This window comes from Mustelus asterias, chromosome 1 (assembly GCF_964213995.1).
Source record: "Mustelus asterias chromosome 1, sMusAst1.hap1.1, whole genome shotgun sequence".
NCBI lineage: Eukaryota > Metazoa > Chordata > Chondrichthyes > Carcharhiniformes > Triakidae > Mustelus > Mustelus asterias.
In genome coordinates, this window is record NC_135801.1 from 123,711,645 (window position 1) to 123,734,581 (window position 22,937).

At 39.1% G+C, this 22,937-nt stretch overlaps 1 protein-coding gene across 5 annotated transcripts in view; it reads left to right on the forward strand.

Annotated features, from left to right (window-relative positions):
- Positions 1 to 22,737, forward strand: part of fat1a (FAT atypical cadherin 1a) — a 196,003-nt gene extending 173,266 nt beyond the window's left edge. For 2 of the 5 annotated variants that reach the window (XM_078217930.1, XM_078217941.1), the window contains exons 19-29: positions 1,534 to 2,335; positions 2,794 to 2,925; positions 3,069 to 3,226; positions 3,867 to 4,329; positions 6,866 to 7,019; positions 9,149 to 9,259; positions 9,359 to 9,987; positions 11,185 to 11,322; positions 18,101 to 18,160; positions 20,612 to 20,647; positions 21,173 to 22,737. In XM_078217930.1, the coding sequence (XP_078074056.1) occupies positions 1,534 to 2,335; positions 2,794 to 2,925; positions 3,069 to 3,226; positions 3,867 to 4,329; positions 6,866 to 7,019; positions 9,149 to 9,259; positions 9,359 to 9,987; positions 11,185 to 11,322; positions 18,101 to 18,160; positions 20,612 to 20,647; positions 21,173 to 21,801 (3,312 nt within the window). In that variant the 3' untranslated portion in view covers positions 21,802 to 22,737. The remainder of the gene's footprint in view (positions 1 to 1,533; positions 2,336 to 2,793; positions 2,926 to 3,068; positions 3,227 to 3,866; positions 4,330 to 6,865; positions 7,020 to 9,148; positions 9,260 to 9,358; positions 9,988 to 11,184; positions 11,323 to 18,100; positions 18,161 to 20,611; positions 20,648 to 21,172) is intronic. The other 3 variants (XM_078217946.1, XM_078217947.1, XM_078217948.1) reach the window with 3 other exon arrangements.
- The last annotated feature ends 200 nt before the right edge of the window (positions 22,738 to 22,937 follow it).

The window sequence follows — 22,937 nt, forward strand, 5'->3', positions numbered from 1 at the left end:
AATGGAACGGTTCAAACTGCTTTAAATGTCACAATTTACCCACAGTGCACAATATTTATTACTTTGAAATAACTTTATAAACAGAATTTTTTTAATTCAATCCCAATAATTCAATAAACATACTGAAATTATTGATATAGATGTTTAATTTAAAAAAGCTTACAAGGGAGACTTTTTTTTAACAAGGGCAAATAAAAATGATGCCCATGACTTTCAACTGCTGGTCACCCCGTTAATGATGATGTGTGAAACCGTCAGGAAAGTAGTGACTGCTCCTTAGTTGCCCAGGGCTAAGCTGATAGATTTTCCAGGGAAGCCTATAAATGGGTGCCCCCAGAAATTTCACCTGACATTGGTGATTGCATGTGCAATTCAAGGTCCTCTGCCAGTTGTAGGAGCCATTTTACAATTGCAAAAACAGATGAATGGAGTTCTGCACATTTGTGCCAGGCAGAAGTGGCCTGGCCAGTGGTCTTTAAAGGGACTTTGGAAGTTGGTTTATAAATGGCCTTGAAATTGGGCCCATGCTCCTCTTTGGACCAGACAAATACCTGCGGCCCACTGTCAATGTTTGGATAGGGAACTCCTTCCCACAGAGCACTGCTTCCATTCCCTTGACCCTTCTTTACTGCCAACTTCTGGTTGACTTGCGCATGGAACTGCTGCTTTTTCTTGTCCCAGTGGGTTTGCAAGAGCCCTACATGTTAACATTGAGTGCTAGGCAGTGCTTCTAGCTAAACCCGATCCCTAAAATGTTTTAGGTTTTTACCACCAAATTTTACATCTGTTTTAGGTGAGAGTTGAAAAATGTACAAAATCCAATGTAAATCCTGGCTAGAACTTGTGTTTTACTTTAGCTTTCTTAATAATTTTGCCTTCTGACATTTCTATGAAAACCTTGTGTTCTGCCCGTTGTAAGGAAGCTGACACGAAGGAATGATGTGTTGCTGCCTGCCCTTCTGCATTAGTAGCAATGGGGTTGATACATCCTTGATCCGTTTATGGCGCATTTTGAAACTAAAACAGAAAATATTTTATGAACATGTTGTAAACAAGCTGTGACTGTACCTATTCTATTGCTATCAATAATTTGAACCAGCTGGGGCTCATGAGGAATACTTTTTGTGTTGTCACTGAAGCAGGTCTGCTTCTCTGAAATCAATAAATGCAGGGATTTCAGAGTCTGTAGCTATGTCCATTGAGGGAAAATAGAAGAAATACTCTTAACACCCAAGATTTATACAGACTTGAGTATATATCATTCTTGTATCCCCCCTTGTGTCTTGAGGAAAAAGGTTAGTCAGTGTGAAACTTAACAACAGTTGGTACCTATTTGGACTGCAGTGTTTCTAAAAGAAATTTGCAAATGGATACTGAAATGCTGCACTACAAGAAAGTCATTTTGTAAACGCATTTTGCATTCTCTGAGATGTAGTTACGTGAAGTACATCATGAATATGAATTGCAAATAAATGCAATTTTTTAAAAAAACTGTGGAATATTCTAATGCCAATTTAATTTCTTTTTATTTAGGTAACTGATAGTGGGCGACCTCCATTAACCTCATCAACATTCATAAAGCTTAAAATTATTGAAGAAAGTATTTATCCTCCAGCTATTCTTCCCCTGGAAATTTACATAACTACTGTCGGAGAAGAGTATGCAGGCGGTGTTATCGGAAAGATTCATGCAACAGACCAGGATGTTTATGATACTCTCACATACAGTCTTGCGTCAAACACTGGAAACTCATTTGCAGTTTCCAGCACTGATGGCAAAATGATCGCACATAAGCTTTTGGATGTTGGACAATATGTTCTGAACGTCACTGTAACTGATGGTCGATTCACAACAGCCGCTGATGTTTATGTGCATGTTAAACAAGTAACTGAAAATCAGGTCAACCACTCTATTGCCATTCAGTTTGCAAATATTACACCCGAGGAGTTTATAGGAGATTATTGGCGGAACTTCCACAGAGCATTACGAAATATTCTTGGCGTCAGAAGGCATGATCTTCATGTTATTAGTCTGCAGCCTTCTGAGCCACCTTCAAATTTGGATGTTCTCCTTACAGTCAATAAAGCAAGCAATTCTTTCCATCTGCCTGAAGTGCTTTTCCATAAGCTGAATACCTCAGTGTTAGGCATTGAAGAAATGATGGGTGTCCGAATACTGAAAGTCATTCATAAACTTTGTGCTGGCCTAGACTGTCCTATGAAGTATTGTGAAGAGAAGATTGCTATAGACACAAATGCCATGTCGACGCACAGCACTGCTAGGTTAAGCTTTGTAACCCCACGGCACCACAGAACATCCGCCTGTCTTTGCAAAGGTAAGGTGCATATTATAAAATCAGTCAGCTCTATATAACTATGTATAAAAAAGTGTGTGAAGGGGCCAATTGTGAAATACAGAAATACTTGCCTGCTTGAGTTTGACAGAAATCTTAAACATGTTAAATGTATGACTTTCCTGTAATATAGTACAGTGCTTTTCATAAAGCAATCACTTAAAACTACTCTCAAAAGTTGATCAGCAAGACAAGTGTTTGTATATCTCATGTTATGGTATACCTGATGCAGTTTTTTAACAAGGCTTTGTCATGTTACCCAAATAATTTACAAACTAACACAACAAATGTATGCAAAGGGACAAATATTTTTTTTTACATTAATATGTGTTTGCACAATTTGTCATTGTTGAACCGTCTAATTGTTTTGATGCATAAACTAAATTTAAGTTATTGTACATTGTGTTTTGTATTGAATAATTTGTGTTTATTTTTACTAGGCAGCAAATGCCATATGGTACATAAACTCTGTGAAAATAATCTTTGCACTCCTGATACTGAATGTGTACCTGATGCAAAGGAAGAGAGCTATAATTGTTTATGCAAAAATCCCAAACTCAGTCAATGCTCTGGTAAGGATTTTTCAAATAACACACTTTAAAATTTAATGCAAAGATTTATTCATCATAACGCAAACATAGTTTTCACTCTGTCATATTTATTTGATTTTTTTAAAAAAGTGAGTGGACCTGTGTTAATTGCCTTGCATTTTCAGGTGGCGCTTCTCTGTCGTTCAGTGGTAATAGTTATGTGAAGTATCGCCTCATGGAGAATGAAAACAAAGAAGAGATGAAACTCTCCTTGCGCTTACGGACTTATTATCCACATGCAGTTGTTATGTATGCTAGAGGAACAGACTACAGCATTCTAGAGGTACATGCTTCTCAAAAAATCCAGAGCAGAAATTACAGAGGACTGTTCTTAGGATTAAATTAATTCACTTGTACAATTCTAACTTGTGCAATTTTAACCAGCTTACTTAAAATAAATTCACCATTTTGCTAAATGATGAGAATTTTACATGACCATCTTAACTAAAATGAATTAAAATAGAGCTAAGTCATATATTATTTTTCCCCATGAGAGAAACTTGTGCAGCTCATGTTCATAAAGTGAAACTTTAAAATGTACTAATAGAACTCGCAGGCATCTGTTAATATTCTTTGTGTATTTGTTTGTTGTATCAAATTTTCTAAACTACTCGAATGTGATCATACTTTTGCACAATTAGGTTAATGGAATAGTGTGTAAATTACTTTGGGTCAATAGGATCCAATTTACCTTCATATTTATGATAGTTGGTTGGGGTTAGGAGATTTAAATTCATTTTAATTTTTAAAGGATTATTGCCGCACAGTAGGTTATGATCTTGAACTGAAGAATGATTTGGATTTGTGGCAACTTGACCACAAAACCCTATAGTCTGTTTTCATGATCTAAATCCATCAGATTTTAAATTTTATGAAACAAGTAATAAAATATTCAATTTAATATTCCCACTGCCATTTTGCAGATTAACAATGGAAGGCTGCAGTACAAATTTGACTGTGGCAGTGGTCCAGGGACTGTTTCTGTACAAAGCATTCAAGTCAATGATGGCGAATGGCATTCTGTTTCACTGGTGGTTAATGGCAATTATGCAAACCTGGTTCTGGACAAGGTCCACACAGCAGCTGGCACGGCTCCAGGCACCCTGAGGACACTAAATTTGGACAATTTCTTGTACTTCGGTGGCCATATTCGACAGCCACACACAAAGCATGGCCGAAGCCCACAGCTCAGTAATGGTTTTAGAGGGTGTCTGGAATCCATTATGCTAAATGGGCAAGAGTTACCTTTGAACAGCAAGCCAAGGGTCTACGCAGTCATGGAGGAATCGGTTGAAATGTCTCCTGGATGTTCTCTGGTGCCTGCAGAAGGATGTTTGAGCAGTCCATGCCAGAACAGCGGCACATGCTCTTCACTACCTAATGGAGGTGAGTTGATCACTTACAAGTATGAAAATACTTGTGTTGAGAAGTGAGATGGTGATGTTTTAACTATGATATTTATCAACTCAGTCAAAGAATCATTATAGCTTGGAAGGGGGTCATTGGCCAGTTAGGTCCATGCTGGTTTCACGTAAAGCAAATCCAGTCAGTCTCATTCTCCTGGTCTATCCTCTTGGCCTGCAAGTCCATTTCATTCAAGTGGCCATCCAATTTCCTTTTGACGCCATTGGACATCTCCACTTTCATTATTTTCCTAAGCAGAGAGTTTTGATCCATTACCACTTGCTGCATAAAAAGAAGTTCTTCCTAGCATTCCCCCTGCATTTCTTACCCCAAACCTTAAATCTGTATCTCCTCATGCTTATACCAGTAATTAATGGGAACAACTTTCCTTTGTGTACTTCATAAAACTGTCATATGTACACCTTCACCAAATCTTCCCTCAAACTCCTTTGCTTCAAGAAGAACAACCCCAATCTAACCCTATAGCTGAAATCCCTTACCCTTGGAACCATTCTGTTTAACCTTTATAATAGCAAAGTATATGGCAATGACCAGGTTTCAGTTCATGGTTTGCTGTAGTTACTGATGATTACTTGTGTAATAATAAATCATGCAGAAACCAGTGTGAATAGCAGCTGTATTGTTGATCCAGATCCGTAACAAAGTGTTCAGTAATTTAAAGGCATTAGGAAGCTTGGAATAAGAAATAACTATTTGGCCCATCTTTTCTGCTTTCATAGCAAACCTCCTCCAGTCTTTTATGAATTCTGCTCTGAACATTTTAATGGCTTGAGACAAAGCTCTACGCAAAATAAATTTATTGATCCCAAGCAAAACTCTTCCATATTCCTGTTTTCAATCCTAACCTATTGCTCTGGTGGGGGGGAGAATCGATCGATCGGGGGTAGGGTGGGTGCATCTGGCTACCCACTCATGCCCAGCTGCCCATGCCAGAAGTCTTACAGCTCAGACAGTGAATTATGAGAGTCAATTAGGCCTGAAACAAGTGAAATTAGCCCTTGATTCCTTATTTGAATATGGTGCGCAGGCTGACGATTTTAGCACCTGCCCACTCCTCATAATATGGCAGTGCATTCGGGGATGGAGGGGAAGGTGGCGGGTTGGATGCCCACCTTATTTTTACATGCCCCCTCCCCCCTGTCCAAAACACACCAGACAGGGGCATGTGAAACACAATCCCATATCTGCTCCTTATATTCTGTGGGATATTTTGCCATATCCATTTATGCTAGTCTATAAAACTATGAAATCTTAATTTTAACCCAGAGTGTATCCTGTTCCTTTTTGAAGGAGTTTATAATCAAATCTTTGACGAATTTTGCTGTGAGTCTGTTTCATCGAATTTCTACTTTTTCAGAAGGGAAATATTCCACCTGTCATGCACAAAGTTTATTAGTTTTATAACTTGCTTCTTCCAATCCAAATCAAGTGGATCTATTTACATTATCTATGCCTCTCGATACCTTTTAAAGACCTGGTTCCTGGTTTTATGTTCTACTTCGGTGTTTGGGCAATGGGGACTCATAAATGTTGCAATTGGCTGTCATTTATTTTTCAACCTTAAAAGTATTGACGTCTTACAGACTGAAGTAACCGTGGCACTCTGTGAAGCTGTTTCCCACTAATATTATTAACTGGTAATACTTCTTTCAGGAGTGCCTGATTATTCCAGTTACAACCACCTTCGACAATTTGAATGCATAAAAAAGGTCAGCTGGTACACTTACGATCACTCGTATGTGACAGTGGTTTTAGATTTGATTTTAAATGGCTGTTTTTATGACATTTGAATTAAGTAGCCACAGACCAGAAAATCAATTTAACCACAACTAAACCAGTTATACATTTGCACACTAAATAAAATATGCCATTCTATTCAGAACATCATTCGGAATACTATTACCATGATGTGCCCCTGTGATTTTTGTTCCAAGGTATTACATTTTAAACGACCCCCAAGAACATTTTAGCATTGTTAAAGTTAATGTTCTCAACCACACCATGTCACAACAAGAAAATAAAGAACTTTAACTAGTCTCTATGAAAGTATTAAATATAGTAATACTCTAGAATTCTGGATGTTATTCTAATAAAATGGTCTGCGAACAAATAAGGAGTTTGACCCATGATCTCTTTATTTAGAGCACAACATCCAGACCTTTAAGGTATATTTCTTCATTGATAACAGATGCATAAGACATCAGAACTCTCCATTCATTTGATTTAAGTTGAGCAAAGGATTGACAGACTTAATTTTATCTAAGGTGACAAATTACTTAAGATTCACATGGGTCATTGATTTCCTGGCTAGATTTTAAGGTGGTCGGGCTATTGGCAACTGTCTCAATAGGATTGTTGATTTTTAAAATGATACTGATAGTGTGCTGTCAAAATTATACATTATGTTCTGATTACTGTACTTATTACAGTTTTAATATTTGTAGTTTTATTAATTATCTTTAGTCACCACATTTTACACGAACTTCTATTTTCACAGGTTACTTCTGTAAATGTACTTCTCTGTTCATGGGTATTCATTGTGAGGTTGCAGTTAACCCTTGTGCCTCTAACCCATGTCTATATGGTGGAACTTGCATTCCAGTGAATGATGATTATATCTGCCAATGTAGAGGACAGTACACAGGACAAAGGTTAGTATTTCTGTCGCATGCCAGACAGAATTTTAATTGAAATCATAAATTGGACAAGGTATCTTATTAAACTGTATAAACTGCGGATTACTGCGGATGCTGGAATCTGAAACAAAAACAGAAAATGCTGGAAAATCTCAGCAGGTCTGACAGCACCTGTGGAGAGAGAATAGAGCCAACCTTTCAAGTCCAGATGACCCTTTGTCAGAGCTTTTCCCTGATGTTTACTTAAGTACGTTATTTGAACTTTGTTACTGAGATTCTCCCAAAACATTCTAAGTGCTGAATTCACGTCAAAACTGGAGTAACTCCCGCTGGTTTTTTAAGCAGGATTTTCAGAATGCATCTCCCACATCTGTGCACAGCAAAGTGCCTCAGGGAGCTGCACGCTGAAAATCTGTGACCCACCCAAGTGGCCGGCAGCATTGCACTGAGCGGGTCACTGCGCATGTGCCAATCTGTCATAGCGGAGATCGGCGCAGTAACCCTGCACTGCTGGTCAGCGCCACCACCCTGGAACGCTATCCCTCCAACCCCCTCCAGCACTTCAATCACTGGCCTCCCGGATGTCTCCTGGCCAGCTCAGACCCCTCCCCCTCCCGTGCTACCCCGGCAAGCCGACCCCCCCCCCCCCCCCCCCCCCCCCCCCCGCCACGATGGCTGTCCTCCCTCCCTTTGCCACTGATTCCAAGTGCAGAGTGGCACCGGCACCCCACACCCCCACCCATTTCTCCCTCAAAGGTCCTGATGCCAAGGTGCCCCTTGGGCAGTGCCAGGGGGCCAGGCTGACAATGTCAAGGGGGCACACCCCCTCCTCCCCCCTTATCCCCAACCTCCCGGGGGGCCTCCATGGTCTCCTTTCACTCCAGCAGGGTCAGGCTGCCAGCTCCCCATTAGTGGGGAGCTATTGTAAACCCAGCTGGAGTAAAACGCTCCTGGTGGGGGCGGGGGGAGAGGCTAGTGGGCCTGGAGACTTCAGTCCCAAGCCCGCTAATAAGATTAAAAACCTGATTTCCAGCAGGGGGCCGTGGCGCCCAGCAGGAAGCCCGATAAATGACCTCCACTTATGTCTCCTGGCCTGCTGGGAGAATAGCCCCCCCAAATGTTTTTTACCTCTTTGGAGGTTGTCATCTGAATTTTAAACTGTTGTGATTATACTTCTTTGAAGATCGTACAATGGTCATCTAATTTTAGGGATTGTTCTGGCCAAAGTATTCACATATTTCTGATCTTTAGAACCGTAGTTAGCCTAATCGTCCCTTGAAAACAGTTCATTTTTACACACTTTCAAATCCAGATTACGTTGTGGAATTTTTTTATGTTTTATTTTTTGCACTTTGACTCTTTTCAACATTCTAGTGGTAAACCCCTGGCCACATTTAACAGTGCTGAGCTAAACTTGAACCTTTATCTATTAGTGTAAGCAATCTCCTTCAGTCAGTGAGGGAGAAATGTGTGACCATTGCTGGTAAAGGGAATTACTTAACTGTAATGATTAATAAATTTGAATAAAAGGCAGTAAAATGGAAGGCGGTTGGTGAGCAGTCCCTGACTGAGTTTTCCCATATGTTCTGTCCATTTGAAATGTCAATTTTTCTAAACATAGTTTTTCACACCAAGAATTGTTTTATTTCTGAATGGTATTCTCATCATATGCTTTCAAATAAGGTACATTGCAATTTCACATTGCCCTCCTGTCTTTGAATGATGTGGTATGAATGTACGCATCTCATATTTTAGCAATGTGCTCAGAATTTCGAGGATGAAAATGTTTTTGGTGTATTATCTTCAGGAAAATCATGAATGCATCCTTTATAAATAGTGTTACATTGCAGTGTATCACAAGTAGTGTACAAACAACACATTTTTCATTTCTGATTGAACAATGACTTCCTGATGGGCAATAAAGTTCAACTTTGGAGGCAGAATCTTCAATGAAAAGGAAGATCAGGCTGGGTGGGTAATAGGCAGTTGATGCACCACCAGACATTTTGAGCCTCTGCCAAAGTTGAATTTTGCTTGTTCGTCACATTGGTTTCGACCTGTGCACAAAAACTAAAAATTAATCTTTTGCTGCATGCTTCTTAAGAACTACAGCAACTTTGTAACTTATTCTGTATCAATTTCAGGTGTCAATTGGGTCCATACTGCAAAGATAATCCTTGTAAAAATAACGGCAGATGTATTGATAGCCTTGATGGTCCTGTCTGTGAGTGTGAACAAGGTTATCGTGGAGAAAGGTTTGTATTTTCCATACCTACATCTTCTGATGAACATTATTTTCAGTATTTTTCTTCCAATGAATTCAACGTTTCCTTTTATTTTAATTATTATGCTAGATGCTTGGCTGATATTGATGAATGTCACGAAAGTCCATGTCTCAATCAAGGCAGGTGTGAAAACACATATGGATCCTTCGCTTGCAACTGTACCCATGGCTTTATTGGAAAGTTTTGTACCGATGCTGTTGTTAACCAGTATGTATCTACGCCCTGGAACATTGGCCTCGAAGAAGTTATTGGAATCATAGTCTTTGTAGCATCCATATTCATCCTTGTTTTAGTCTTCGTTGTCTTCCGCAAGAAGATTTGTAAAAAGAAGCATCGTACTGATACTGGCGAAAAACGTATAGGAACTTCAACGTCTTTCTTGCAAAAGAACTACTTTGATTCTAAAATTAGTAAAACCATCTATTCAGATATTCCACCACAGGTGCCTGTTCGTCCAATCTCTTACACTCCCAGTATACCAAGTGACTCTAGAAACAACCTTGACCGAAATTCTTTTGAAGGATCTGCTATACCAGAACATCCAGAGTTCAGCACCTTCAACCCAGACTCTATGCATGGCCATCGAAAAACTGTGGCTGTATGTAGCGTTGCTCCAAACCTACCTCCTCCGCCTCCATCCAACTCTCCTTCAGACTGTGATTCCATACAAAAACCTAGTTGGGACTATGACTATGATGGTAAGTATTTTTAATATAGTCATAATGATTCACACTATGTAAATCAGCCATTCCACCCCCTCCCAACCTATTTACCACTCCCGCTTTTTAACCAAGACTAGCGGGTGATCTGCTACCATGTCTTTCCGTTCACACCATTACAATATTGCATTTATGTTGCTGGTCTGCTGCTATGGCCGCAAACCAGGAATATAAGTGGAGTGGCACTATCAATACTTGAGATTGTGACCACAAATGAGATTGTTTCAATGGGCAGCATAACAACATAAAATGAACTTGGCATCTCATTGATCGAGGCAACTGTATTGGTTCTGGCAGAACCCACCCATGCCTATCAGAGAAGTGATTTCTTGGTAGGGGTAGGGTGGCGGAAGGGGTGGGGGTGACGGGCAACCATTAAAGAAAGCCACTATCTGTGTGGCCAGTGTGGCTTTCTTCAATGGTATCAGTGAGAAGAACGCACAGGTTGCAGTCCCGTGGTGCTATCTAGCCACAGGGAATTAACACAAGTACAAATAAATTTCTGCCCAATGTCTTCATTGCACAATTCATTGACTGCTGAAGAAAGCACTCAACAATATAAATGAACAAATTTCTGCTCAAGGCCAGGAATTGGTATTAGACAGAACTACTTCCTGAAACTGTTCTAAAGTAGTAACATAAATGCCCTTAACTGATTACTGCTCTGACTTATTTGCCTATTTTGTTTACCACTTGTCTCTTTTCTCTTTCCCCTGCATTGTGAACATCTATTTCATGATATTGGATACAAATGATCTGGGGAAATTCTAATGTTAATCATACCGAAGTGTTCTATTGGTACACAAACTAGTGCCAGCACCCAACTAAAGCCAGTTATTTTAGATGGAGCTTTATGACTGCATTTCCAATCAGATGCTGTTTTTGCTAATCAAGCAGCCAGTGGGTTAGAAAACATTAAGTAGCCATTAGCAGCTTAAAACTGATGAGGGTTTTCTACCTTTTGTGTGGTAGCAGTTGCATGCAAAGTATTTACTGGTCTAAAGTACCATTTGATAGACAAAGAGACATGTTTGACTTTTTTAACCCTCCCCCTTGAAAGTATACACTTTAAATCCACTCATACAAGCTTTCTACTTTGTTAGTTGCTGAAAGCACAAATGCTTTTTCTGATTTTCAGGTTTTAAAAATAACTCATCAATTTTGTTCACTGAATAGCTAAAGTGGTGGATCTCGATCCCTGTCTATCAAAGAAACCTCTTGAGGATAGTGCTTGTCATCCTTTTAACACCCGTGGAAGCATCTCAGAAGTGCAGTCCCTTAGCTCTTTCCAGTCTGAATCATGTGATGACAATGGTAAGAATTTCAATCATCGAGATCTATATTGTCATGTACCGTTATCAGTTCGTCTCTTCTAGCGGACACTAAATTCTTACTGGAATTCAAAGCATATGTTTTTTGTCAGCTCTGCAAAACAGTCATCTGAAGACAGAGTTCTACAATTCCCTGCAATTGATAGCCAAGGTGTCACATTGGCTGTTCTGTTATTACTAATATTAAGTCTGGTAAAAATCCGAGCATTGCATACTGAAAATACATGATACGAAATCAGTGACTTTTAACTCCCAATTTAATCTTGGAATGTGACTGTATTCCTGCAAAACAAAATGTTTTAGGGGCTGTTGTTGAATTTCGCTCTGCGGAGATTTTAGTTTCCATCTGGGTAAGGCCTCAGTGGGAACAGGATTTAACGAGTATTCAGTTGCAAGTTCGATTACATCAGTAATGGAGGAAGTTTGTGAGAGAAATGGGATTCTCTGATATTGATTGACAGTTTCACAGTTGGTTATTGATTTCCAATGAAAGCAGGAGTGTTTTTAAAAAAAAATCCTTGTGGAATTACCTGATTTAATATTAGTTGATTTTTAGGAATCGATAATTCTTGACTGCTAATTTTAGCAAAAAGGTTGTCAGAGATAAAATGTGATGTAATGTCGCCATGATGCATTTAACACTGCTCTGTGAATTCTTACTCCTTTCACACTCAAACAAATGATAATGAATATTGACAAAAGTGCTGAGGTTGGTGATTAACTTGTTTAGCATTTTACCCTATGTCAAGTTCCTGAAATTACTGTACTTGATTGAAATAAAAGCTGTAACTATGACAGCAGTTAATAATACAAAGAAGCATATGGATGAGAGAATGTAAAACTCCCTAAATTATCTCAAAAATCCAGCTCTATTAATTATATCTGAGCTAAGTTACAATATCTTACTGTGATATGTTTACGTATTGTACAATTAGTTATGTTATTGCTAAATTTACACCAGAAACCAGTGTATAATTTTGGAAACCATGTTGTGAACACTGAAGTGAATGTACGTTAAGACTGAATGCCAGTCTTGGAATATCAAAATTGTAACTCCATAAAGCCTGTGTATAAAATTCTGATTCCAAGAATGAAACAAGCAAAGAAGGGTGCCATTGTGCCCATCATGCTGTGCCAGAATACATTAACTGATAACTTGCAGGTTCACTTCAAGAACATAGGCTCCGGCCATTCATGTCCACCCCCACCGCTACCAGCAAGAACGGGACCAGAGAATCCCAGTTGTGGGCGAGGTCAGAGAATCTGGCCCATAATCCGATGATGCGCATGTCACTGAACAATTTTGAATCCCCTCTGCGTTTCCTGAGGTCCATTGTGGGGAAATTGGCTTTTGCAATAGTGAATTGCCACTCCTTTTTACACCCCGCCCAATTTTCTATTATATTACCTGTAATATCATGTCCTTTTATTGTTTATTTCTTAGTGTCACAAGTACGCTTCCATTAACACTGCAATGAAGATACTGTGAAAATCCCCTAGTCGCCACATTCTGGTGCCTGTTCGGGTACACTGAGGGAGAATTTAGCATGGCCAATGCACCTAACCAGCACATCTTTCAGACTGTGGGAGGAAAACAGAGCGCCCAGAGGAAACCCACGCAGAGAAAGTGCAAACTCCATACAGTCACCCGAGACGGGAATTGAACCCGGATCCCTGGTGCTGTGAGGCAGCAGCGCTAACCACTGTGCCACCCCGCAGTGTTGGTAGTTCTAAGTGGCTTTATATCACATGAACAAAGATGGTCTGAATTTCTGCCTGGTTCTCCTGATCTACTGCCATAATTTTGCTATTTCTTCAAAGGCCCCAACATAGACTTTCCGAGTAGATATCTTTATCAACATGTTCAGTTTGACTCTGATTTTAAAGGCTCAGAAACAAAATTGAAGACATTTGTCATATGACAGATTCAAGACTGGTTCAAAATTAAGCCTGGGGCCACACTGACATTCAATGCAACCTTTGTGGTGTTGGTTACATTTCCACGGGGAGCTTGCAATTGCAAATGCTGAACATCGGGCTGCTTACCTTGTCAGCAGCCAGCCAAAGATAAGTTCCTAGTGTGGGATCGGAAGAAGCATTGGGAAAGGGTGGGGCGAGCACAGCTGAGCACAATAACGAGTTGTTGGAGAACTTCTCCTTCTCCTCCTCATTCCACAGCAAGGTTTCTTTAAAAAAACCTTACAATTTGTTAACAACCACAGGGAGCTCTGAAAGATTTTAAGCTGGACAGTCCCAGCTGCTGCTTCATTCATTGTAAACTAGTTTCACAGAGAAGTCTTTCAGACATCAAGAATCATAGAATCCCGACAGTGCAGGAGGAAGCCATCCAGTCCATCGAGCCTGCACCGACAACAATCCCACCAGGCCCTTTCCCTGTAACCCTATGCATTTACCCTAGTTAGTCCCCTTGACACGAAGGGACAATTGAGTATGACCAGTCCACCTAACTCACACATTTTTGGACTATGGGAGGAAACCGGAGCACCCGTAGGAAACCCACGCAGATCTTTCCACAAAAAAAGAAAATAAATGATGGCACGCATCTGAAAAAGGGATTAGCAAGATGGATCAAAAGCTGGCCAAGGAGGATATTGTGGGAGGAGAGAGAGGTGGAGAGACTGATGGGGTAAAAGGGGGGGAATTCCAGAGTATGGAGCTTAGACAGCTTAAGACATGAGTGCCAGTAGTGGGATCCATGAAGGGCAGGATGATGAAGAACAAGAGAGTTTGAAACTTCTTAGAAGGTACAGTGGAATGAGGCCACGCCACAATCTATACACAAAGATGGGAATTTCAAATTTGAGGCTTTGGAGGATTGTGAGGCAGTGTAGATCAGTCAGGACAAGGTTGATGGATGAATTAAGTGTGGCAACAGACTTTTTGACCAGCTTCGTGATCAGCTTCTTGTCCTTCCCCATTTGCAAAGAATTAGTGTAATTGGAATATTTGGGAATTCTGGAAGATTGCAAACAATGTGCTCACTATCCACTATCTTCAATTCTTTTAAAATTCTAGGATTTAGGTCATCAGGTCCAGGGGACTTTTCGGTCTTTGGTTCCATTAGTTTTCCTAGTACTTGTTCTCAAGTTCCCCCTTCCCCCACCTTCTTTCCTTTGATTTCTGCTATCCTTGTGCTATTCTGCTATTTTTTGTGCCTTCTACTGTGAAGGCAAATACAAAATTCTTGTTCAAAGGCTCTGCCATTAATAGGAACCAGGAGGTGGAATTTTCCCAAAAAATGGCAAAGTGCCAGGGTCTGAAACCCGCTGTATTTATCTCCAGCTGCGCAGCCAAGTTTTCAGACCAGATCTTTTGGCACTTGGTGCACAGAAAATCTGGGGGCATGGTTTCCGCCGTCATTCTGGCGGGACAGGGCCTGAAAGAGCCGGTAAGGCTGGCTCCACAGAGATCGGGGTGCCATCTTTAAAGGGCGCTTGATCGACGTTTAAAGTAAGCTTCTCCCAACCCTCCCACGGACACAGAGGACCACCCTCACAGGCATTGGGCGTGAACCTGATTATGTCAATGGCGGGGTGTGGAAAAGACCTCAAACCAAGATCTCCCTGGCACAAATCCCATTTTGGCCCCCTCGCAAGATTTAGCAGCCATAACAGGATTTGCATCCACAGCAAATGGGGCCACTAGATCTCGTCCAAGGATTTTATTTCCTATTATTAATTCCCCAGTCTCATCCTTCAAGAGATCTATGTTTACTTACCCTTTTCCTTTTACTTGTAGAAGTTCTTACTGTTTGTTTTTATATTTCTTACCGGTTTACTCTCATTCTAATTTCTTCCCCTTTTTTTAGTCATCCTTTGTTGGTTTCTAAAATTTTCCTGATCTTCAGGCTTACTCCTAATCTTACAGTACAGTATGCCTTTTCTTTTAATTTGAGACCATCTTTAACTTCCTTAGTTAGCTATGGATGATGCATCCTCCTTGTAGGATCTTTCTTTTTCACTGGCAATATCTTAATCGATATCTCCTTGTATGCCGGCCACTGCTTCCCTACTGTCTTACCTTTTAAGCTATTTTTCCAGTCCACTGTAGCCAATTCTATCTTCATACCCTTCCCTATTTGGTACTATAACGTACTGCTCTAAGAAAATATCCCAAAAACACTCCATGAATCTATCCTCTCAAAGCTACCTTACCTTTGATTTACCCAATCTATATGAAAATTAAAATCACCCCCGATTATTGTAGTGCCTTTCTTACAAGCCCCCCTAATTTCTTAATTTATACTCTCCGACAGTGTAGCTACTGTTGGGGCTTACAAACTATTACCACTGGGGACTTATTTCCCTAGTTATTTCTTATCTCTGCTCAAACTGATTCTACAACTTGATCTTCCAGCTAGGATCATTTTTCACTACTGTACCGATCTCATCCTTTGTTAACAGACCTACCCCATCTCCTTTTCCCTTTCTCCTTTTCATTCTGAAATGTCAAATGTCCTTGACTATTCAGTGCCCAGTCTTAGTCACTTTGCAGCCATCTCATCACGCCAATTTTTTTCTATTTATCCGATCCATCTCGTGAAGAATCTATCCACTTCAACTGTTTTTACTATTTTTTTTCAACCATTTATTCCTACTCTGGCCTTATGGGGTCTCTTGTTTGTATGCTCTGTTCCATTCTGTTACCTATCTCACTACCCTGTAGTATTGTGTTGTTCATTCTCTGGATGCTCAGCTCATCAATCCTGAGCTGAAGTTCCTTGAGTTGCAACCCATTACTACAGATTGGTATAGAGGATGCCACTGGTGCCCACTACTCCCCACCTGCTACAGTTGCAACACATCACTTACCTTGTCATTTCTATTGTATTTTGCTTAATTAAGGTTTCAAGTTTGGAAATATAGCTTCAAGATTATTTGTAGATACATTACCTAGTTTAATGAGATAAGTTAGAAATTTAATACATAAATGTCCCCGTTACTAATTTAAACTACTGTCCAGCTTAGAGAAAATAAACCCTTAAAACTCACAAGTACTCTGTTCTTGTTCCTTCATCGAGCTGGCTTTCATGCGACTTACTTCATGTGCCAGCAAAAAGAACTTGCATATTTATACGAGCTAGGGTTCCAAATTCTGACTCAAGTTCTGCTGACTAGGGAACCATTTCTAACTGGCTACCTAATTAACTAAGTGCGCTCACTGCCACTTGCTGAAATTAAAACTGAAATAAGCTACAAGTTTCAGTTAAATGATTATGTAATTCTTGACTAGATTTTACAGCGGAAAAGAGAGATCAACTCTTAAATTTGAAACCTTGGTGAGTGAGAGAACTCTTGAGTTCACTACTCTGTTGAAGCCGTAATGGCCTCATTGCTACTTACCCCTTGGATATAAATTAACCATTAATGGAATATCTGAGCATTGCATGGTGAGGTGTGGCATAATAAACTTCTGAACTCTTTTCACAGTTCTAATTAAGTCTTAAATGGCACAGGCAAGGAAGGATTTTTTTTCCCCTTCTCACTCCTGAAATATATTTGTTTGTGGAAACTTAATAGTTGTGAGTGCTTCCAGGTATAAATAATAAAAATTCATTCAGGTTCATATGGTGATCTCGGGAGTTTTCTGACACAAGTGTCTCAAAATAGGAAACGTACAGATATATTTTTAATCAGTAGTAAAGAATTTTCATAAATGCTCTTGCATTATTTTCCAGTAACTCTGGTATCTTTATTGAGGATTCCATTACATAGCTTCTTGCTTTGCTGTGTAATATTGCTAACAAATGAATTAATCTACAGTCTTTCAACAGGAAACTGGAAGTGCATTCCAAAGTAGATGGATAGTAAATGTTGTAGTTTAATTATTGAGCTTGAATCCAGTGGCACATTATGATTAATGCAGTATATCAGACTTAAGAAACAAAAATGTTTGTAAAGGAAAGATCACCAAGAAAGTTTGTTTCCAGTTATGTTTCTGAAAATGTCAACATGGAGCTTTGTGGGTGAACTGCACAGCAATCTGTGGCTCTAATTCATCATGACTGGAGTGTCTCGTAATTAAATTCCCCATTGTAGAAAAGCTGAGACACTTACCTTTTTTAAAAAAAGTAAAAAAATGAACCTCCATTGGCGTTAGTTTTGAAAGTAACTTTTTACAGCATCCGTGCTGAAGTTTTCTAACCTCTAATTCTTGCTCTTGGATTCCTGAAACTAAAAGAGCCGTCACACAATGTTTGAGCCGTCACACAATTGCAAAAACCATAGAATGCAAATAAATATGCCTTAATTTTTTTTTTCAGATTAGATTTCTTTTAACTTAAACATCTTTGACTCCCAACTAAATAGGCACTGTAGTTTACTTAAATTAGTCAATACCCTAATTGAGCCAATGGAGACGGTACTTTTTGTGCCATTTCCATTTCCTGTGAATTTTCTGAGAAGATCACAGGGATAAAGATGAAGGCAATATCCCCAGTATGTTTTCGGGTAACAAAATTGTAACCAACGACTATTCAGATACCCAATGGTGACAGCAACTGATTATCAAATGCACATAACCTGAAATAGACCCATCAGGTATTTGACATTGATGAGAACATAACAAAACAATTAGCATATGAAGTGTTCTTGTTACTGGAAACATGCTTCTGGCTGTACTTTTTAAATTTGCATTTTGAATAACAGCCAAGCTAGGATAAAGATGATATCAATGTCTTGAAAGTTTTTGTACTAATTGTAAATTTATTTCAATCTACTCCTTCCCAATCCTCCTACAAGCTTCCATAGTGACTGTAATACACCTTGTCAATGCAGTTGTTGACTCGGTAGAAAAAGAAGGTATATTTTTTTTTACAAAGCTCAGTTATAAGTGTATTGTGGTTAATTGAACTTTGTTGTATGTTGTAAGTCTATAACACTGTTAATGTGAATGCAGTGAGAGTGCTGTTTATCCATATAGCAGTGGTTTGATCATCATTAATTTTGAAACCGTGTAGAATTTTTATTTCCAAAACATATCCTGAGCATTGATACAAAAATGAAATTTTTCTAAGCCCTGCTTCAAACAGTAATGATCCCAGATTATGATCAGCTTGTTCCTCCTCTTCCTTTGTGCAGAAATGTAAACAGGATGAGAAATTATGTGGGAATAATGAAACTACTTCCATACTTTCTTGGTTTTCCAACAATGCTTGTTCAGAAGCTTGTGGAGCAGTTGTGTATTCACTCTTGCGTATTTGACATTTTTCTTTGCTTTCCTCCTGATTGTTACAGTATTTTTCTCTAATTTGTGTACCACACTAGTAACATAGACTGCAGATATTCAGAAAAAATATAAAATCTATTTGCTTAGCAATGGTTTAAGACATCAGGTGCATTTTTGAACAGTGGCTTGGAGCAACACTAACAGCAGCATAAAATGTTATTAAAATATCCAAATTGAGATTCTAGCTAAGCATATGAACACAATAGATCTGGAGCATTGAAAATATCAATCAATCCAGTATTTTCTTCCATTACTTGCGCAACCTTGTCTTCAGATGGACTAAAGAACTCCTCTTATGATAAAGCTCTGCTATTGCTTTGTGAATTATTGGTTCACAAAAAATTGTTCATGTTTCACTTTTTCTGTGAAATAATCAAAAGGATTTTTGTATAAATGTTACCGAGAAAGGAGTAAAATTTTCCTTCTCTGAAAAATAATTAAGTGTGAGGGGAGTTACAATCAAAGTGGCACACAAGCTATCCTTTGGAGAGGGTTCCAGTTCTACTGAGCCTCTGTCTTTTTTTTTTAAGTGCGTCTCCAAAATCCACCAGAAACCAGGAAACGCACTTCTCACGTTTGCCTCTTCTTCACATTATCCATACTGGCTACATGATGTAATCCACTGGGACACCTGTCAATTTTGCTTCTGTCACCCCGACAGTAAATGGGCATTTTGCAGGCACACAGTGGAGCATGATTGAACATTGGCACCTTTGAACATTCACACCTTTGGGGCCCGCAAAGGTGTGAAATGACGATTATCAAGAGGAATTTTTAGCCTCTTTGGTTTAGCAGTGTATGTCCACCATTATTAGTTCCAGGAGTGTCCTGCCTTGGCAATGGAGTAGAAAGAGTACTGGAAACATTTTGATTCCGTGCCCAACCTCAAATACTAGCTCAAGTTACTATTTCAAGATAAAATAATTGAGTAATAAACCAAGGGCCGTATTCTTGAATCAATATTTAACGATTCAGTCTCGAGTATTTCTGGAAAAAGAGACATGTCAAAGCTTTTCGTCTTGAACTCATCAAGCCAATTTGCAAGAATACCAGTATAAGGGGAAAACAACAATATATACTGTACGAGAAGAGAAGGCTGAGTGGTTGGCGATTGGACAACAAATGCTAAATGATCATCAGTATGCTAAGAACTACGCTGACAACAAATTTCAGATTATCAGTCGGGCTCGCAGTGTAGTGCGTTTGTGTGTACTGGAAGTTATATTAATACGTAAGGTCCTGTTCTTTGCAAACAGAAAAAACATGTCGTGCCTGTTTCAGCTAAACAAAATAATTGGCAGCCATTCGCTGATTCATTCCCCAGGGCAATGCCTTGACCAATCAATTGTAAACTTTGCTTGGCAGTTATCTGTCAATCACCTTCAACTGGTGAATTCTCCATGGCAATGCCTGTACCAATCAAATTCCACCTGCCAAACAATCAGCACTCTCTCATACAACATAAATTGTCATTCTTTCCCTTATTCTGGTAATCTTGCTGATGAGTCCCAAGACAAAAAACTTGGATATATCTTCCTTTTTTCAGCAATACTCAAGTTCTGGACTACTAAACAATTAGGTAATCATGTGGAATTTTCCTGGAGTAGGCTAGTTTTGTCTGTTAAGTTCATTGGTCTTTTCAGCTAGATTTTTAATGTATCTTCTTACTGTAGTTACACTGAAGATGTTACAGTTCTGGAATACTTCAAACTTCTTTATCTTTCACTAAAGTCGTATGTTTCATTAGTAGAATGCTGAAGCGAGAAAAAGTCATAAATTTATTTTGTCTTTGTGCACTACGAAATTTTCACAGCTATTTCTTAGCAAAAGGGTTTTAAAATATCACTTATTCTGGTAAACAGCACTTAACTGCTCTTTTAAAGTGTACGTATGTAGCAAATGAGCATTTAAATTGTTTGTTGCAAGCAAGCACATGGAATGCTAGTCTAGCTATTTCTTTCGTACTCTGATGCTTTAATATTTCATGTTTTCTTCCTCCCTTTCCTGCTCTTTGCCATGTAAAGAAACTTTTGCGGGTCATGACCTCAAGAACCCAAGAGGTGACTTTTGTCTGCATGTCTTTATTCTCTCATACTCAAAGCTGCACCTCTTTGACTTTAACATTCACTGCACGTTAATCTGCATAGCTGCAAGAGAGTGAACTGTTAATCCGTTTTTCACATGTTCAGTATCAGTCATTAATGTGTGTGATAGAAACTTTACCTTTTTAAAGCCCCGACTCCAGAAGTTTCTGTTTAAGCACAGCAGCCACTGCATTTGTAATATAACCAGAATAACATTACCTGATAAATTTAAATCCATGTACATTTGGTATGGTTGTGTGCTGGCTGCAATTGTCATTTTATAATGTCCAGGTATAAATGTTTGTGTCTCTGTTATTTGTATTGGGGAAAATATTGCCCTATCTCAGCTGTGTCCTGTTACATTCTGGAGACGTCAATCAGCACTAACATTATTTACTACCACTGTGTAAATTACTTTTTTGTTGTTTTCTTGTATTTGATCAACACTGAAGGCCTACTTCAAAGTTCTAATTTTTCTCCCTTTCTTTTCTCTGGCAAAAGCTTATCACTGGGACACATCTGATTGGATGCCAAATGTTCAACTACCTGGTATCCAGGAGTACCCACAGTACGAGGTAGTGGAACATCCAGCCCCTCTTTATTCTGATCCTAATGCCATTGACACGGACTACTATCCTGGCGGGTATGACATTGAAAGTGATTTCCCCCCGCCTCCTGATGATTTTCCCATTCACGAGGAGCTACCACCACTGCCCCCGGAGTACAATGAGTTTGATTCCATACAGCCGCCACGGGACATGCCCACGGCTGGAAGTCTGAATTCAGCATCGCAAAGTAGACAGCATTTTAACATGAATCAGTATCTACCCCATCACCACTATTCAGCAGACCTCTCAGAACCTCAGAATGCAGTCCCTGCTGGAAGCAGCTACAGAGGGGCCTACCCACCCTACTCTTTAACATATAATGATGACTTTGAACCACCAAGCATGGACAACATGTCTATGTCAGTATACACATCCACTACCGCCTCTTGCTCTGATGTTTCAGCGTGCTGTGAGATGGAAGAATCTGAAGTCATGATGAGTGACTATGAAAGTGGGGATGAAGGCCACTTTGATGATGTGACTATTCCACCACTGGATTCTCACCAACACACAGAAGTCTGATGATTAACAAAATTTAAAGTGCCTGGGCTTTAACTGAAATCATGCTACAGCTTCGATATTTGACAAGTACTCAATGTTTTTACATATTGATTTGCAAGCATTGTTGATGAGCTAATTCCAGCATGGCTGCACTGGATCATGCAGCATGTTTCTACCCATCAGCAGTTTCTTTTTCCCTGAGTTACCAGAACTGGACTTAACAATTTTCATTTACATTGGCTGTGCCATTTCAGAATGTGGTTTTGTATCAGTATCAACATACAAAGTATTGAAGGATTTTGATATCTGGCATTATAGTAACAAAACACCTTATCATTGTGGTATTCTTGGTCTGTATTTATGTAGTCCTCCTATTAATACAGAGATTAATTTTTTAAAAGATTTTTTTTCCTGTCCTGCGATTTCTTTTGTAAATTTAATGTACAGTTCTGATTTAAATAGTTTAAACTAGATTTTGTAGATATTATGTGGATTTGTTTCCAGAATTTTAGTGCTGTTCTAAAATATGTTAATCACTTGCATTGACATACCCTGACAGTTATGTGCAAACCAGTGATTGGGGTTTTACTCTTAAGTTTATTATTTCCAGTGAATTTAAATATTTCACCATGAACATTTTACCAAATGTACCAAAATGCCAAGCTGGTATGATTGAGTAGGTTTGTTTTGCTATGTTGTTTGAGTCTGATACATAAAAAAAAAAATGTCTTAACAGTGAGTGATTGCATTTCTAATTGTAAATCGTGTGGATTTATTTTTCAGTAAAAGGGGACCTACTGAATTTTTAGAACCAAACTTTGCATAACCTGACAATGACTTTCTAAAGTTCTCTTTATGTGGTGCAATGGTCCTGAGGTTTTTTTTAAAAAATGAAACTCCATTAGCATACACTTACTTACTTTGCATTGGTAATAAATTGTGGAAAATTAATTGCCTTTTACTGTGTCTTTTGTGAATTCAAATAGAGTTGAACTTTGCTGGAAACTAATTCGCAAATACATTAACAAAATAATTATGCTCAGTTACTTTGTAGATACTGTATCCTTGAATTTCCATTAGAGTTTTCTCCAGTCATTTGCTGTCGCTTTGTCAGGAGATCAGGGCAAACTATATGGAAATTCATGACCTTCATATAT